This window comes from Panthera onca, chromosome B4, assembly GCF_046562875.1.
Source record: "Panthera onca isolate mPanOnc1 chromosome B4, mPanOnc1 haplotype 2, whole genome shotgun sequence".
In the NCBI taxonomy this organism is placed as follows: Eukaryota; Metazoa; Chordata; class Mammalia; order Carnivora; family Felidae; genus Panthera; species Panthera onca.
The window spans coordinates 94,694,447-94,711,188 of NC_138345.1; the positions used below are offsets into that span (position 1 = coordinate 94,694,447).

Here is a 16,742-nt window from a genome sequence, read left to right on the forward strand (position 1 = left end):
TGGAAGATTTTTCTCATTTAAAAGCAGTCACACATGACCTTTCTCTTGAGCAGAAGGATGACAGAAATTGACAAATGAGAAATAGGTGAAGAGAAGACAGGACTCTTTGCTTCAACAAACAGCAGTTTTATTCGGGTACTAGTGAGAAGGTGTGTAAGGTACTAGGTAGATGTTTTTGACCAGTCGCAAATGTGAAAATATATCAAGCAAATACATAATTTAAATAGGAAGACTAATGAAGCTCTTTGTTCAAATAGAGTTGGTTAGAAACACACTATTGTGGGGAGGTGCAATAATATGAAAAAATACAATCAAATCTACTGCCATTTTAAATAACCATATTTGCAGAGAAAGAGTACATCATATTAAAAACATAAAAGTGCTCTTTGATAGAACATAATATTTTCAGTTGCTGAATTTATTTACATTGTTTCTGTAAGGTGCACGTCAATCAAGGAACAGCCAGATGAACCTCCATGGACAATAGTGTTATTAGACACTGATTATCTAACGCCCAAAGTGTGGGGCCAGGAGCAGTTTCCACTCAAGACATAATTTCTACAAGGTAGGAATAGGGAAGAAATTAAAGACCTGATTCTTGTCTTTGTAGAATTTATATAAGCCTAATGAGTCCCACATGGATGATCAGCGATCAGGGACTCTTCAGGGAAGAACATTGGTGCAGCCGGTTGTCAGTGGGGTGGACAGTAGATTTCACCAAGGCCTCTGCAGACTTTCCCACTGGCTTGCAGATGAAACTCTGTCCAACTGTTACTACAAACTCCTAAAGCCACAATCGCATACGCTCCTGTTGGGATGCTTATCTGCTCACTCAGCTATTAAAATACAACATCTCGGGGCGCCTGGGTGGCGCAGTCAGTTAAGCGTCTGACTTCAGCCAGGTCATGATCTCGCGGTCCGTGAGTTCGAGCCCCGCGTCAGGCTCTGGGCTGATGGCTCGGAGCCTGGAGCCTGTTTCCGATTCTGTGTCTCCCTCTCTCTCTGCCCCTCCCCCGTTCATGCTCTGTCTCTCTCTGTCCCAAAAATAAATAAAAAACGTTGAAAAAAAAATAAAATACAACATCTCAAACGTAACAGAGAGCTTGCTGTTAGGGTGAAGATGGTATTTCCCAAAAGAAATTCCTTAAGGCAGAAAACAGCCATAACTAACGTTTCTTGTGATGATTCTAGAAGGGGGACATTACACCTGTGTGACATTATTCAGTTTTAAAAACTTATTTTGGTAACTTATATAAAATCATTGGCATAGAGACTATAAAAATAATCTTTGGTGAAACTGTTAATAGATTCCTTTGTTTTCATTACATAAACCTCTATTAAGAGCATCCACTAACAATTTCCTTATTTCATGAATGTATCTGTATACATAACCTTTAAAAAAATAAAATGCCTTATTTTCATGGCATACATTTGTTCCTAGGGAACCTCCCTACAAGTCAAGAGTATTCTTTTAGTCAGAAATATTTCCATTGCTAGAAGCATTTTTAGAACTGAACAGATTTTTGCTATTATCATGGCTGTATCAAATGTTACCCGGCATTTTAACGAAAACGGCCACTTTCAAAGGCATCATCCACTATAAGAATCTTAGGTAGTGTGTCTGAATTCCAAGCTCAGTTTAGTCAAACACCTGGTCAATTCACAAAACTAAATGAATCAATTCAGTTGCTTAATCAGCTAAATCATGTGGCTAATGAAGTCAAAGAGAGCCCCCAAAGGATAATACATCCTCATAGAAACATGACACTTTGAAAAAACAGTCTGGACACACAGAAAGGGTGCCATTTTCTCTTCCCGATGATGTCTGGTTAGATTCCCTTTTTTCAGATATTTCCCCTTCTTTGCATCATTTCACTTGTTTTTTGTAGTCATGGTTTACAGATTTTCCTCTGATATGAAACTTCCTTTGAATACTTGATATGGCTTGAAACCTCTGGTTAAAACTACTCAGAAACTTAACACGGCATGTAGGCTGATAATGGCCTTTCCACCGTGGCTCTTCAGGAATGAGGTGGGGTTGAGGGCTGCTCACAGCCATGTAGGGGAGGAACAGCCATTCCTTCTTGCCACTCTGTTTTGGCTGATCAATTACTTTCATTTCCTCCGTGAAATGGAACCTGCAAAGCCCTTGAACTACTTCCTCAAACAAGCAGCCTATTTTCTATTGTTTTTCAATGCCAGGTCAGGTTCGGTCTGGCTCACATGGGTGAACTAAAACTCTAGAACATTCCAGAGTTGGGGACCAGGTCCTGTTGTTTGCAGTCATACAGACCCAGCCAGTGTTGACCTCAGGATTCCAACCTCAAAACTCAGCTAATTGGGAATTTAATAGATGGCCAGTAGTTTTCTTGCAAAAAATGAGGAGAGTGTTTAAGAAACTGATCCCGAGACACTAAGACAAGAGAATCAGAGTGTGAAGTAGAACATGTGAGGTCTATTTTTGTATTGCTGGACATCTGCTTGGTGGTTTCATATTATTTTCACGTGTCATTTTGGGCTTTCCTCCAAGAGGTAATAATAAAATTAATTAAAGACCCTTCCAAATAAAACTGTCCCCAACGTGTCTGTGTGCCACGGCCATTTTAGTATTTAAAAGTGAAACCATGGTCATCTCTTCTATAATGTGGAGCCTGAAAAGACTATGAAATACCAGTGGTTTTAAGGAGATAAGATGAACAGAAAGTAAAATCACATTCAACTGGGAAAGCAAACATATTCAAAAAAGGAGAAGGGAACAAGTCGTGAGAAAGAGGGACTCAGAAGTGTTCAGGGATGGTGAATTACTTAGGACAAATACGTGCAGGCCCAGGCAGGGAGATGAGCCTTTGAAAAGTCTGATTCAAGAGCTGAAAAATTGGCCGCTTTCCAGAGAGCAACAGAATGATAATATGAAATCGATTTAATGAGTAGAGATTAAAGGAGTTAATTATAAAGAACTTGAGTAAATAATTATTACGATGCAAGACGGGACTCTCTCAAGATTTGATAGCTCAAAAGCCCTTTGAAGATTGGGTGATTCAAGTGTAGCACACAGGTGCGAACAGAATGCCCACAACAGGAAATGACGTGTTTACCAAGACAAAACCCATGATGGGATTAAATTAAAATACATCCAATTGAGCTGAATGTCAAGGAAACCTTTTTTTCCCACCCTGTCCTAAATTTAATAAACAGATCAAGTAGATAATGTATTTAGTCTTTGGTGGCGGCAGGAGGGAAGATAGCGGAATATTTGTTGCCAAGGAGATTTAAAATTAGACAGGTGGAGGGTAGGAATAAATATTTCCTGGATTAGACTAAAAGAACATACAGTTTCCCCTTGTCATGTCCATTTCCCTGTGATTCCACCCCCGATACGCCAGGGTATGTGGACATTATTTACTGTTACAGATGTGTCTGTGTTTTATAGTTTTAATTCCTGGTTTGTGTAATTCATTGCTTTCTCTTCTAGATCCAGTGGTCTGCTATGGAGACTGCACTAGCCTTTTCCAGTGTGATCTGTGGGAGGCTGCCACTGCCTTGGACTGCTTATTTTACCTCCCCAGAGCCCTCTTTCAAGCTTCATTGGAAATAGTAACAGCAGCCCTAACTTTACTATTGTGATGCATTTTCTTTATTGAGTACAAATGTGTTGTTTCTGGGACAGTGCCTCGTAGGTTATAGGCACTTACTAAAACTTTTCTGAATGAATGAAAGGCCAAAAATGAATTTCTCTTTCCGTGTGTTAATGTACTTTGTGCCAGGCAACATTAGTATAAAAATCTGTTGTTTTTCTCTTGCTTTTTCTTTTTAATGCAGGGAAAGTTATTCCTAGTTGACCCTACCTCTCATAAATCTCTGACCTCTATTTTCTTCCTGGTGGTACATCTGCCACCCTTACCTATAGATTGTTTCTTTTCATTTCTAGAAGATCCACCTAGTTCCCTGAGACAACCCAAACACTGTTATTTCACAAGGGCATTGAGCACAATGAGACTGAAAACTTGGAATCCTTTTATTACTCTTTGTATCTATTCTTATACAGTTTTTCCCTGTTTTTATAAACTTCAAGTAGCCCTGGAAATTTTTCTGGTGTGTGTAGAAATTTACATAACTACAAATAACTATTTTGGATATATTTAATGATTTTCACTTATACCCATTATATTATTTATGGGACTTTATGGTATGTAGCAAAAATACATACTTTGAAAAGAAATGTATTTTTTCTGCAGTTGAAGCTGTGAGGTTAACAATTTTCATCTCAAATTCTTAGGTTTATTACAGAGAAATCTGTACGTGAGAAAAAGGCAAACATCCTGGCTCATTTCTCAAGTAGCCATAAGGATTCAGTACAGATACCTTTCAAATTTTCCCTGGAAAGACCCTCAGAACTGGACACTGAGGAGGGCAATGCCTACTATCTAATTCACTGATATTTGTTATAGTCAAAATAGGCACAAATACTGAAAATAAATTTGGTAGAGTATGTAATGGCTTTCATATTAAATGCACCTTCCAGTGACTACTGATATTTTCACCTCAATGACTTACTAAAAAAGTCTTTTGGAAGTTTTTATGTTAAGCACCACTGAGTTGTTTTGTTTTGTTTTGTTTTTAACTTTATTTATTTATGTTGAGAGAGAGGGGCGGAGGCAGAGAGAGAGAGGTGGAGAGAGAGAATCCCAAGTAGGCTCCGTGCTGTCAGTGCAGAACCCAATGCGGGGCTTGAACTCACGAACCATGAGATCATGACTTGCGCCGAAATCAAGAGTCAGATGATTAACCAAATGATCCACCCAGGTGCCCCAGATTTTTGTTTTTGTAATGAACTGCATATGATGTTTGTGGACATTTCTATAAAGATGTTAATATCAGGTCCTTTGGTCAGAAATGTAATCTGCCACAACAATCTTCTTTTAGTGGGAAAACCAAATACGACTGGCATAATTTTGACTTTTCCAGGAGTGCAGCCCATTAGAAATGAGACAAGGATGACTGTGTGTACATCAACCAACACACTCATTACAGTATGGGTTTGTATGTTCACACACCGAATGCAGTGAAATCATCTCCAATCACTACAGATGGCACCTTGCATGTTGATTTTGTTTCCAGTCAGGGGTACAGGAGGCATCCTTGATGTAAGGAATTCATCCCTTCTGTTTGGATTGTTCTCTAACAGAACCCTCAATCCTGCAGCCCGGACTTCTCTGCAAGTTACACGGCCCCTGAACTGACCACTTTGGCTTGAACCTCTGTCAGAAGGAAGGGGAGAGATGAACTAGTTTAGCAATAACCACCGGCTTCAGCTTTCATGCTTCCCCCCAGTTTTTTTTTTTTTTTTACTGTTACATTTGTCCAAATAGCATTTGGATCATCTTTGGATCTCTACATTCCTAGAACAGCAATGCAGCAAAGCCAGGTGTCTTACATGCTTTCTCCAGCCCTGTCCTTTATCCTGGCCGGTAAATATCAAAACAGGTCAAAACCATGGCCCATGGGATTGCCTCTGCAACCCCCTCCAGACATGTTTTCCCAGGAGTCCTGTTATACAGGTTGAATTAGTTTATGGAGAACAATCCATGAACACTTTACTGTGGAAACATAGTATTATATAAAGCTTAATATTAAACATTATGAAAAAAATACATATTTACAGAAGAAACTACAAAATACAACTATGTACAATAATATCTGTTACCTTTAAATTACATAAATTCTTTAAAATTCTCCAGATTAATAAATTATACATAGTGACAACAGAAATAGCTGGCACCTCTGTAGGGCATGAAGCAAATTTTTTAAAAAATCACACAGTGCATAGTTTTTATCCAAGAGATCTTCAGATACATTCTCAATGCCTTGAATAGCCCGTGTCTGAAAGGAAGGACATTGTAATTAGAGATGCAGCAGGGTGTATCATAGTTGTTTGTTCCATTTATGAAGATTGCAAATGAATGAGGCTGACAGAAATGACTAACGTTCAATATGGTTTAAAGTGAGACCATCCCTGGAGGGGTCAGCTCATCCCATCCTCCATGGATGGGCATGGACTCCCCTAGTCCATCCTCTCTGATTTTACAGATGTAAAGTAACTAACTTTACATCTAGTAAAGTAACTAACTCAGGGTTACACAGCTTGGCAATACCAGTTAGTTCCAGAGCTAGGACCTGAATTCTACTTTCAGACTCCTGAAGCTAACTATACCACAGCTAGCTCTTTCGGGAGCACCCAAGATAACTCTTGAAAAAGACTCTCAAGCAAGTCATAATAAGACAAAGGAAGTTCCAAGATCCCCCAGAGCTCCCTCCATCCCAGAGCTTCTTAAAGAATGTGACATGCAAAAACCTTAATTTACTATACAGATACATTAGGGGGTGATTATTTATAATACAAGAGTATTATCTGACTGACAAAGGACTCCTTTAAATAGCAGCTCTCTCATGTTTTTGTGCTTCACAGATTATTAACTATTTAACATAGTGGCTAGGTGGGTGGGTACAAGGGGTGCAGAGAACTTACGAAAATTGAGGATCAGTTAGAAATGGAGATAAAATAAGTGAAATAATGCTTAAAGAATGATCTGATTTGGGGCGCCTGGGTGGCTCAGTTGGTTGAGCGCCAACTTCAGCTCAGGTCACGATCTCGCGGTCTGTGAGTTCGAGCCCCGCATCGGGCCCCTGTGCTGACAGCTCAGAGCCCGGAGCCTGTTTCAGATTCTGTGTCTCCCTCTCTCTGACCCTCCCCCATTCATGCTCTGTCTCTCTCTGTCTCAAAAATAAATAAACGTTAAAAAAAAAATTAAAAAAAAAAAAAAAGAATGATCTGATTTATAGATGGACATGGGTCCATGTGGCAAGGAACTGAGACCTATACCAACAGCCGTGTGAGTGCACCATCTTGAAATGGATCCTCCAGCCCCAGCTGAGTCTTCAAATGACTGCAGCCCCTGGCCACCAGCTTGACTACAGCATCATGAATGACCCTGGGCCAAAACCACCCAGCTAAGCTCCTCCCAAATTCCTGATCTACAGAAACTGTTAGATAATAAATGTTGAATTAAACTGCTAAATTTTAGGGTAATTTGTTAGGCAGTAATAGATAACTAATACAGTGTAACTTCAAATTAGCCTCTGTGATACATTAGGTCTAAATGATATCAAGTCATTAGTGTCTGACCTAAGCAGTGCCTTATAAAGTTTATATATTCTTTCACTAAAATTTTTGTTTAAAAAATCGTTACATGCTTATTCTAGAAAATGTACATGAAACAGAAGAAAAATTGTATTTTATTGCTGTGAGAAATTTGTCTACTATTGTGGTATATTTCTTACCAGTCTTTTCTCCCCCACTTCCCATGTGTTGTTTTTGTTTGTTTTGCATTCTGCTTTTCTTTTTTAACTCAATATATTTATAATAATATCCATGTTATTATAATAACCTCCAAGATATCATTTTTAATGACTGCATTGTATTCTATTAAGTGCACCATGGTGTACTTAGTTCTCCATTGTAAAATATTTGGGTTGTTTTTTTTTTTCACTTAAACTTTTAGCTATAAAAATTGTCATGCATAAGACTTTTTCAGTACTAGGTGACAAGACGAGAACATATTAAGGACTTTGACACATATGGCCAAATTCTTCTTCAAAGGGACTTTTGATCTGAACCCTCATTTGTGATTTCAAAGCATCTTCCCCAGCAAAGAGCCTTATTGCTTAGAAAAGAAATGTTAAGCAGAATCCTTAAGAGAGGGCATCCTAGGCCAGATAGGAAGAGATACCCCATGCAGTTGGTGCTCAGTGGTGGGAGTCTCCTCCCCACTCTGCCTCTCCTCCCTGTTGCTACTCGCTAAGGGTCTTTGGGTGGAAGGAGAAAGGGCTGGTGCACTTTGGAAGAGCTTTTGGTTATTAATGGTGTCCAGAGGCATCATATCTTGATAGGTGAACTTGTAAGTTAATGAAGTAAGGTCCTACCTCTGTGATACTCGGGATTCACATTTTCGTAGATTGGAAACAAGGGGTTTTCTTGTTCACTCCGTAGCTTCCTTGCTCTGAGGACATCTCTTATGCACTGATGTAGGTATAAGTACTGACACTATGAAAAAGTAGAAAATGTGTCAGAGGAAGGCAAGTTCTGAAGCAAAAGAAAGACAAGAGACTCTCATAAAGCATCGTGAGTGATGGGATTCTATATGGTTAGCAAAAATTTCTTGATCATTTCACTAATAGTCTCTAGTGCATAGAAGAGTGACTGCTTTCTATTAGCACTAAAAAGAGAATAATGGTAATGAGGAGAGACGGTGGTGTTTATTCATTCTCTTTTTATGTGCATGCATATTTATAGAGTATATTCTATGAGTGCCTGGGATTATGTCTGGCACATAGTTGGTCCTCTTCAAATATTAAATAGTTGACTGAATGCTAAACACTGTGCTCTGCATTTTATATAAATTACTTCATTTGATTATTTTGACAACCTCATGAAGTAGATATAAGCATCCATAAGAAAGGAGACTCAGAGAAGTTAAGTAACTTCTTACACGGCCAAGAAATGGGACTTCAGAATTTGATCCTAGGGCTCATATTCATGTTCTTTTCACTATAGCAGTTTTCTTAAGTGACTTCTAATTTCATTGTATTATTTTTTTTCAAATCTTTATTTATTTTGGGAGAGCACAAGTGAGGGAGGGGCAGAGAGAGGGGGACAGAGGACCTGAAGCTGTCTCTGTGCTGACCGGCTGACAGCAGTGAGCCTGATGTGGGGCTTGAACTCATGAGCCATGAGATCATGACCTGAGCTGAAGTCGGGTGCTCAACTGACTGAGCCACCTGGGCACCCCTAATTTCATTGTATTATTCAATGAGAAAATCACTTCACTGTATACTCTTTTGTTCTCTTTCTTTAGGGAGGACAGTGAGAAAAAGAAGGTAGGTGTATACAATAGACCCCACTGGACCATCAGTGCTTTGATGGCAAGGTCAGGGTCTTATCTATCTCGGTTCTCTCAGCATCTCAGTCTGGCACAAGGAAGAATCTTGAAGATGTTGGCTGATGACAGAGAACTTCAAAGGTTTACACGGTGAGAACAGACTCACCTCTGTCAACTCTCTGGTAACTACTTTTGAAATAGAAACAAAGATAGAAGAGTCAGTCAGTGTTTTGGTGACCCTAAAGACATACAAAACCTCCACTGAACACACAGGCTTAGACACAGGCAGCTAAACATGTGCATTGGGCTTCCTTCCTCACTACCTACAGAACTGTCTAGCAAGGAAATGTCCGTGTAACCTCCATGCTTGGCCTTGGGCTCCCTTAATGACATAGCAACTCCTCAGAGGGAGAGGACGCTGGAATGCTCAGAAACCCTATTTACTTGTTATGAGTATTTTATGCCATGTTGATCTTGAAAATTTGAGGAGGGAGCTGTCCTGAAAATCATTGTTAGTATAGGCAGTTTCTTTTTGCCATCATTAAGACAATCTACCAAATTGATATTTCCTGTTTCTTCCCAACCAAACCATGATTCATACTTTCAATTGTACTGGGATATTAAATTACTTTGGGACCTTAAATTCAGCTGTGAATGAATTCTATTACATCTATGGTATGCCTTACTAATAAATTCTTCAACAATGACCCACTATGGGCTTTGAAACCAGTTAATATTCATTAATTTGCCTTGCCTTAAATATAAATTCTTTTCCCAATGGAACGTCCTTTTGAAAATGATTACCACTAAAACCTTCAGACTGTTAATGTGCTTCCCACTTTATTCTTAATGGAAAAATACAGTTTAATATATGAACCTTGGATCTTAAAAGATAATTTTTGGCTCTGCCTAGCTAACTTATGAAGCCTCAGTTCCATTCAATTTCACCAATAGTTGTAGTACTAGATAGTATTTATAGAATAACAGCCTTCCACGGTCCCTGAGTTCGCAGTTTAGCAGAAGGGCAGATATGTGAACAAATACCTATAAGGTTATAAATGTGAGATAGAATTGTGTGTAACACTTCACACATAAGAAGAAACCCTCAGGTTCACTTTTGGGGGAGAGAAGTATCAACCTAAGGGAAAGGTAAAAATTTGAGCAAATAAGTAGGACCTTCCAAGTGTCATAAATAATATGACAGTGCACATATGTATTCTGGAAGCTGTGAGCAGTCTAGGGTAGCTAAAATGTAGGGTACATGGGTCATGGGAAACCCCAAGGACAATCCCCCAAATGGGCACTGAAATGCTTATTCCTACAACATCCCACTATTTCCTCCTTAGGGGAAGCAGATGAGTTTAACAGACTGTGCCTATCACCTATCGTTCTTTAACAAGTTATTGCTTCATCTGAGTGTCTCTCTGGGAGTCAGGCTGCAAATTTCCCCAGGCTAAAGAAGAAGGGACACATCTGAAAATCTCCTGTTTGATTCCTCTTTGTTTAGAAATCCTTGCTTTTTGATCTATTTATTAAAATCTGTGAAGACCTGCAATCCCTTTGTATCCCAAATAAGGTGAAATAAAATTAAAGTTGCCTATCCCCAAGAACCCAGAAAAGTAATAAAAGGGGTCTGAAAGCCTTTCCTTCTTTGCTTCCCTTGGCTCAGCTGTGGTTCACACCCCTCTGCACTCACTCCTGGTACTGAGTGGGCCATACCAGTGCCGAGGCCGGGGCTTCTGAGACTAGAAAAAGCCCACTGTGGGCAAGGAGTTAAAACAAGACAGATATTATCTGAATATTGTTTGGGATTTCATCTGACAGTGGGAAGAAAAGGAGAGAGAGAGAAAATTTCTCTTACTATAATGTTTATTTCATTATAATCAAAAGAATCAGAGTTGATTCTGACCCAGGAAGGGAAGCCTTCCTGAATTTTGGCAGACCCTAAAACAATGGGTTATGCTGTGGTATGAAACAGGAGAAGTAAGTAGAGCCCAGTTATGAAGAGGCCTGTAGACAAGGACAAATGCACTTCATTTGAAAGCAGTGGAGAGCTTGCCAAGGTTTTTATGCAGGAGCTGACATAGCTAGCAAAAGTACTGTGTTGGTGGCAGTGGTGACAAAGAGCTGTTAGGGCAGAGGCTGGTGGTAGGAGATAACACTAGGAGGTTACCAAGAGAGCTGATAAATGGCTGAGCAAGGACAGTGGCAGCTGGGTGGGAGACTAGAAGGAAGAGAAGGATGTTAGGTGCTACTGACAGGACTCCGTGACTGCTTGAATGTGAGAACTGTGGAAAAGAAGTCAGAATCCTAGCTTGGGCAAACAGGTGGAAGGCAAGATGGATAGCAACACTGTCACCCGAAACTGAAATGAGCAAGAGGGGGAGAAGCGCTTCCTTTGCTTGTTTAAAGACAAATAATGAGTTCAGTTTTGAGTTTTTAAATTTGAGATGACTGTAAAGCTTCCTGGTGGAACTGTATGGTAGGCAGGTACTTAGGTCATTGCTGGAAAAGGAGAATGAGACTTGAAAACACAAGCTCGTACATGGTTCTTCAAGCCATGGGACATCACAAAGAATGAAGATCGAGAGAAGGAAGAGCAACACCTTGAGGACAGAACTGTGGGGAATCCAACCACTGAAAGGGCAAGCTAAGGAACAAGAGCTATAGAATCCTCAGAAGTTAGGAGGAGAAGGAGGAGGGAAGAGGGGAAAGAAGGAGTTATGTCCAAGAAGGAGGAAGAGTTATGGCACATGGGCTTACTCTGCCCCGGAAGTCTGCCAGTGATATTTACAATAGGAGCGGTTGCTCTTTGCCACAGTGCATCTCCAGAGTTTGGGGCAGGAGTATGCAAGTGACACATGACCCAAGAAGCCTCTGACAATAATTAAGGAGCCTGAACACACTCTCTCTCTCTCTCTCTCTCTCTCTCTCACACACACACACACACACACGCCTCAAGACTACTTACAATGTAGTAAGCAGTCTTAATCCCCAGATTATAAATTAAATATGGGTTGAGTTTGTAGAAATGACAATAAATAATGAAACACTGATCCTGACTTTTTAGCAACATAGTTGTAGGATATCAGTTCATTCATTTAGCAGGCAAAAAAAGAAAAAATTGCATTTTGAGAGAAGGAAAACGAATTCCTACAGTCTTTGGAACTGGTAGTCTTATGGAGAAAGATGAAGTGTGGTATAATTCTGAAAGCCTTAATGAAATAACAGAGCTAGACAGGTATGTTCAGGTCGCCAACAGTTGCTAAAACTGTTTAAGTGAAAGGCTCATGGGAAATGTTATAATGGATGGTCATTGTCAATTTCATCAAGAGTCTCCAGACGGGAAGGGTGTCCTGATGCGATGCAACAGGCAGTACTTGGTGCCACCTGTAAAGCATTGGGGTGGTAAAAAGAAACCTGAATTTAATGGAACCTCTAGATCCAATGACCTGCTGACAAAAATTACAGGGAAGAGAGGAATATATTACCAGCATGAAAAAGCAGTCAAATCCAGAATGTGGGAAAAATCTGTGAACAAATTAAGCTGGTGTCTTTAACAAATAAATGGCTTGGAAAACAAGGGAGGGTAATTATAGATTTAAAAGAAATTTAAAAGAGACTTCGACCAAAGGCAGTATGTGGACTCTGTTTGGATTCTTATGCAAACTAAGTGTGGAAAGTAATTTTTGAGATAATTAGGGATATTTGAACACTAACTGGATGTTAGATGATATTAAGGGATTATGGTTAAAATTGTTAGGTGTGATAATTGTATTCTGGTCACAATTTTAAAAACAGTCCTTATCTGTAAAGTATCTGCATATACTTTATTTAAGGATGAAATCATGTGATAAGTAGGATTTCCTTTAAAGATAAGGTTATGGGGTGGGAGACAGTGTATGCGGGATGTAGATGAAAAAAGAGCATAGAATGCTGATAATTGTAGAAGCTGGAGTTCACGTGCATGGAAATTCACTATACTATTTTCCCTAGATATATGAATTTTAAAAATTCCACAATAAAATATTAAAAATATAGTGTAATAATTGTTACAATGAAAGTACTCCCAGCCCAGGACAGTGGTGGTGACAGAGGGTCCCGGGTGTGGCCACTGCCTATGGGAAGCAAGGATGCTAGTATTTTTCCAAATGTGTTACAGCATGAGAGATCTGCAGGATATTAATATGTGCTGCACAAGAAAAGAATCCAGCCATCAAGGTGGTTGGGAATGGTGGGTTCAACAAAACTCAAGGGGAGCCTTTGCTGCAGGATGTTCCTGTTTTGTGGAACATGGCCGCCTCCATAGTTTTCCTGTATACTATAACTGCAAGAGGGGCATGTAGGGCTTTGTATCTTTCCAACAATGGGAATATATATATATATATGTGTGTGTGTGTGTGTGTGTGTGGGTATATATATATATGTATATATATATATATATATGTATATATATATATATATATATATAGAGAGAGAGAGAGAGAGAGAGAGAGAGAGAGAGAGAGAGAGAGAGAGGGAGAGGGAGAGGGAGAGAGAGAGAGAGAGAGAGAGAGGATTTTGCAGAGCTGCTTGGGAAACACAAGGGTAAGAGAACTTGAGTCTTGTAAGGCAATGATGCAGGGGGGATAACAAGCTTGGTCTGTGTGTGAGCACAGATCTGACCCTGAGGCTGTGGGGCTAAGGGCCTGGGACTCTCTTGAATGGGTTTGAGTCCCAGCTTGGCCACTTCATAGCTGTGCAAAGCCCTCTAGCCTCTGAATCTCATTCTAGCCTGGAAATGGGAAATGATACTTCTCGTGTCTGTTTTTTTTGTGAAAATTTAATGAGGTAAAATGTTCAAAAATGCCCTACAAATGTCAAAGGACAGCACAAATGGAAGCATTTATCCTTTGCAATCAATGTGCATGCAGTCCTTTGGGGTCTTTAGAGGTGGGCTGGGGTGGGCTGGAGGAGAGAAGAGACTGTAGTCTGTTTTTTTCTTAATGGAAGTTCTGGTACTCACTAGCCAGCCTATCTGAAAATAACCTTCAAGACTGGCCTGGCCTTTCCCCCATGTACACCCACGTACAATGCATTGATTTAGAACAGTGCTTCCCATCCACCTACAGAAGATGGGCAACCGGTGCAGTAGAGAAAAGGACACACATCAGCCTCAAGGTCACTGAAATACGTTTACAATGACGAGTCTGACAGGACACCTATATTCAGTTCTCTTTCTCTTCCTAATGAGTCACAGTCATTTGCCCTTGTCAGATTAAAGCCTTGGACATTTTGGGGGAGAGAGGCAGGGAAGGTGATCTGTGTCCTTCGGCCTGTAACTCTTACCTCCGTCTGGACCATGTGAACCCTGTGAAGTCTTAGGTCGTGCACCGCTCCATAAATGTCCACAGAGTCTTTGGAGTCTAATTGCTGGAGGATTCTGTCCAATGCGATAAAGGTTCCAGTCCTACCCACACCGGCACTAGGAGAGAGAGTGAAGGAAGACTGAGCCTTTTTTCTTAAATTAGCCTTTCGGGACTGCATCCCCAGAGACTCTAGGCCCATCTTTCTTTTCCCTTCCAGGCTATGAGAGAATATGGGAATCCTTCTTTCCCTCTTTTCTCTTTTTCCTTCCTTCTTCTACCTCCCCCGCCCCACTAGGGATAAGTGCTTCTCTACACTTAGTGTGTGTTTCCATGGATGTTTTATATAATTTTCCTGCATACATGTAAAACCATGAACCATATACTCATTTTTTGTGTTCCAAAAATTGACCAAAATGGTAACATGTTTTATGTATCCTTCTGCCAACTTTCTTTTTACTCAGTATTATGTTCTGAGATTTATCCATGTTGTTACATGCAGACCCACTTTCTTTTTTTTTTTTTAATTTGATTCTTGTTTATTTAAGTTTTTATTTATTTATTATTTTTGAGAGAGAGAGAGAGAGAGAGAGAGAGAGAGAGAGAACCAGCGGGGGAGGAGCAGAGCGAGAGGGAGACAGAGGATCTGAAGCAGGCTCTGCACTGACAGCAGAGAACTGGATGCAGGGCTCTAGCTCACAAACTGTGAGATCATGACCTGAGCTGAAATCAAGAGTCAGACTCTTGACTGACTGAGCCACCTAGGCACCCCAAGATCCACTTTCTTTTAACTACTCCACAGAGTTCATAAACCACTGCCAATCTATCCCCTGCTAATCTATTCCCTACTGACAGGCAATGAGATCATTTTTAGTTATTCTCCTTTAAACATTGTGTTGCAGTGAGCCTCCTTGTGCACATGCATGGGGACTTCTCTAGGGTTGATATCTAGAAGCAGAACTGATGGGTCATTGGGAAGCTAGAATCCCTAGCTTCAGTAGGGATTGCTGAATTGCTTCCCAAAGTGACTGTGTAACTGGAAGTTTCTGATGCACAGATTTGTGATATAAAGAATAACAGTTCTCAAGTGGTCCCGGCAGAAATGCCAGCCATTCTTCAGAAAGCAGGAAGCTCCTGAGTGCTTCACATTCCCATTAAAAGCATCAGGGTTCCAATGACATATAAAAGCCAGGCTCCTAGGGTGCTGGGCTAACTGCGAGGAAACGAGGGCATCTGACATTTCTCTTACTGTAGCAATTCCCTGCTCTTTATTTCTTAGTGCCATTCGGTCAGGGCTATCAAAGTGTTGCTGCAAACATTAATTAGCTAAGCATCAGGCTCCCCAGAGATGAAGAGTGAGGCATTGCTTGTTAGGCTGGTTATATGGGTATGCAGTCCAAAGCAAAGAGAAGTCAAGACAGAACAGAGATTTAAGAGCAAAATTGGGTGCTCCAGATGGCAAGTGCTACTTGACCTGCAGGGAGGTCTGGAGCAGGGATCTGGAAGGGTGCTCAGGGTTTGTACAAGTGGAGCAGAGAGATTTGGCCATTCCAAAGAGTAAGGATGGCAAGAGGCAAGAATAGGCAGGTTTGTGAAGAGCGTGGGAGGGAGGTTTCCAGGCATTTGGGTTGGGAAGTGAGACAGACCCACTTATGGAGGGTCTGGAAGTCACATAGGGACTTTGCATTTTGTACAGAAGCAAAAAGATCAAGAGGGAGAGAGAAAGGGATGGAGAGTGAGGGTGAGAGACAGGTGGAAGGTGAAGAAAGGGAGAAAGAAGACAGGAGAGAGCACAATAATGTGCTCTCAGCCTGCGCAGGCCGGTTGGCCCAGACGGACGTTCCACTCCCCGTCGGTACCTGCAGTGCACCACGGTGGGCCCGGCACCGGGGCTTCTGCTGATGTAATCCCTGACGGTTCTCACGAACTGGATCAGGGACTGGGTGGTTTCTGGGACCCCGTGGTCTGGCCACACTGTGTAGTGAAAGTGGCGGATGAGTCTGTGTGCATCGAGCTGTTCCTCCTGGAAGGCAGAGAGGATGATAAGAGGAAGGACCCCCCCAACCACCACCAAAAAAAAAAAAAAAAAAAAGAGGAAGGACCCAAGGCAAACATACAAGTCTGACATCTGATGCCACTCAGCAACTCCCATGAGCTGAAACTATGGGGGAGGAAGCGGCAAAAAGGGGATTCATGGGTGTCCTGTGTCTTTCCAATAGGGGCTGTTAGGTTAAGTCAAACAGACAAACATACGCTGCATATCCTAAATTCCCGGATGGTCCACTCAGGCAGCACAGACTCTGAGAGCATCTGCAGGATGAGGTCCCCATAGTAGAGGGAATCCTGGTCTGCTGGCCAGTAATGGTCACACTTTACCTAGAGGAAGACAGAAATATGTGAGTCTGGGAACGTGACTCCTCTATGAACCTGGATGTTTCCTCCTCAAAACATCTTCCTGAGC

The 16,742-nt window shown here is 40.9% G+C and overlaps 1 protein-coding gene across 3 annotated transcripts in view; it reads right to left on the reverse strand.

Moving 5' to 3' along the window:
• Positions 1 to 3,997: 3,997 nt before the first annotated feature.
• The window catches only part of PTPRB (protein tyrosine phosphatase receptor type B), a 115,203-nt gene continuing 102,458 nt past the window's right edge, over positions 3,998 to 16,742 (reverse strand). For 2 of the 3 annotated variants that reach the window (XM_060656979.2, XM_060656982.2), the window contains 5 exons: positions 16,535 to 16,657; positions 16,141 to 16,304; positions 14,265 to 14,400; positions 7,981 to 8,101; positions 5,687 to 5,880 (listed from right to left, as the gene is read on the reverse strand). In XM_060656979.2, the coding sequence (XP_060512962.2) occupies positions 5,858 to 5,880; positions 7,981 to 8,101; positions 14,265 to 14,400; positions 16,141 to 16,304; positions 16,535 to 16,657 (567 nt within the window). In that variant the 3' untranslated portion in view covers positions 5,687 to 5,857. Of the gene's footprint in view, positions 5,881 to 7,980; positions 8,102 to 14,264; positions 14,401 to 16,140; positions 16,305 to 16,534; positions 16,658 to 16,742 lie in introns of all 3 variants that reach the window. The other variant, XM_060656980.3, reaches the window with a different exon arrangement.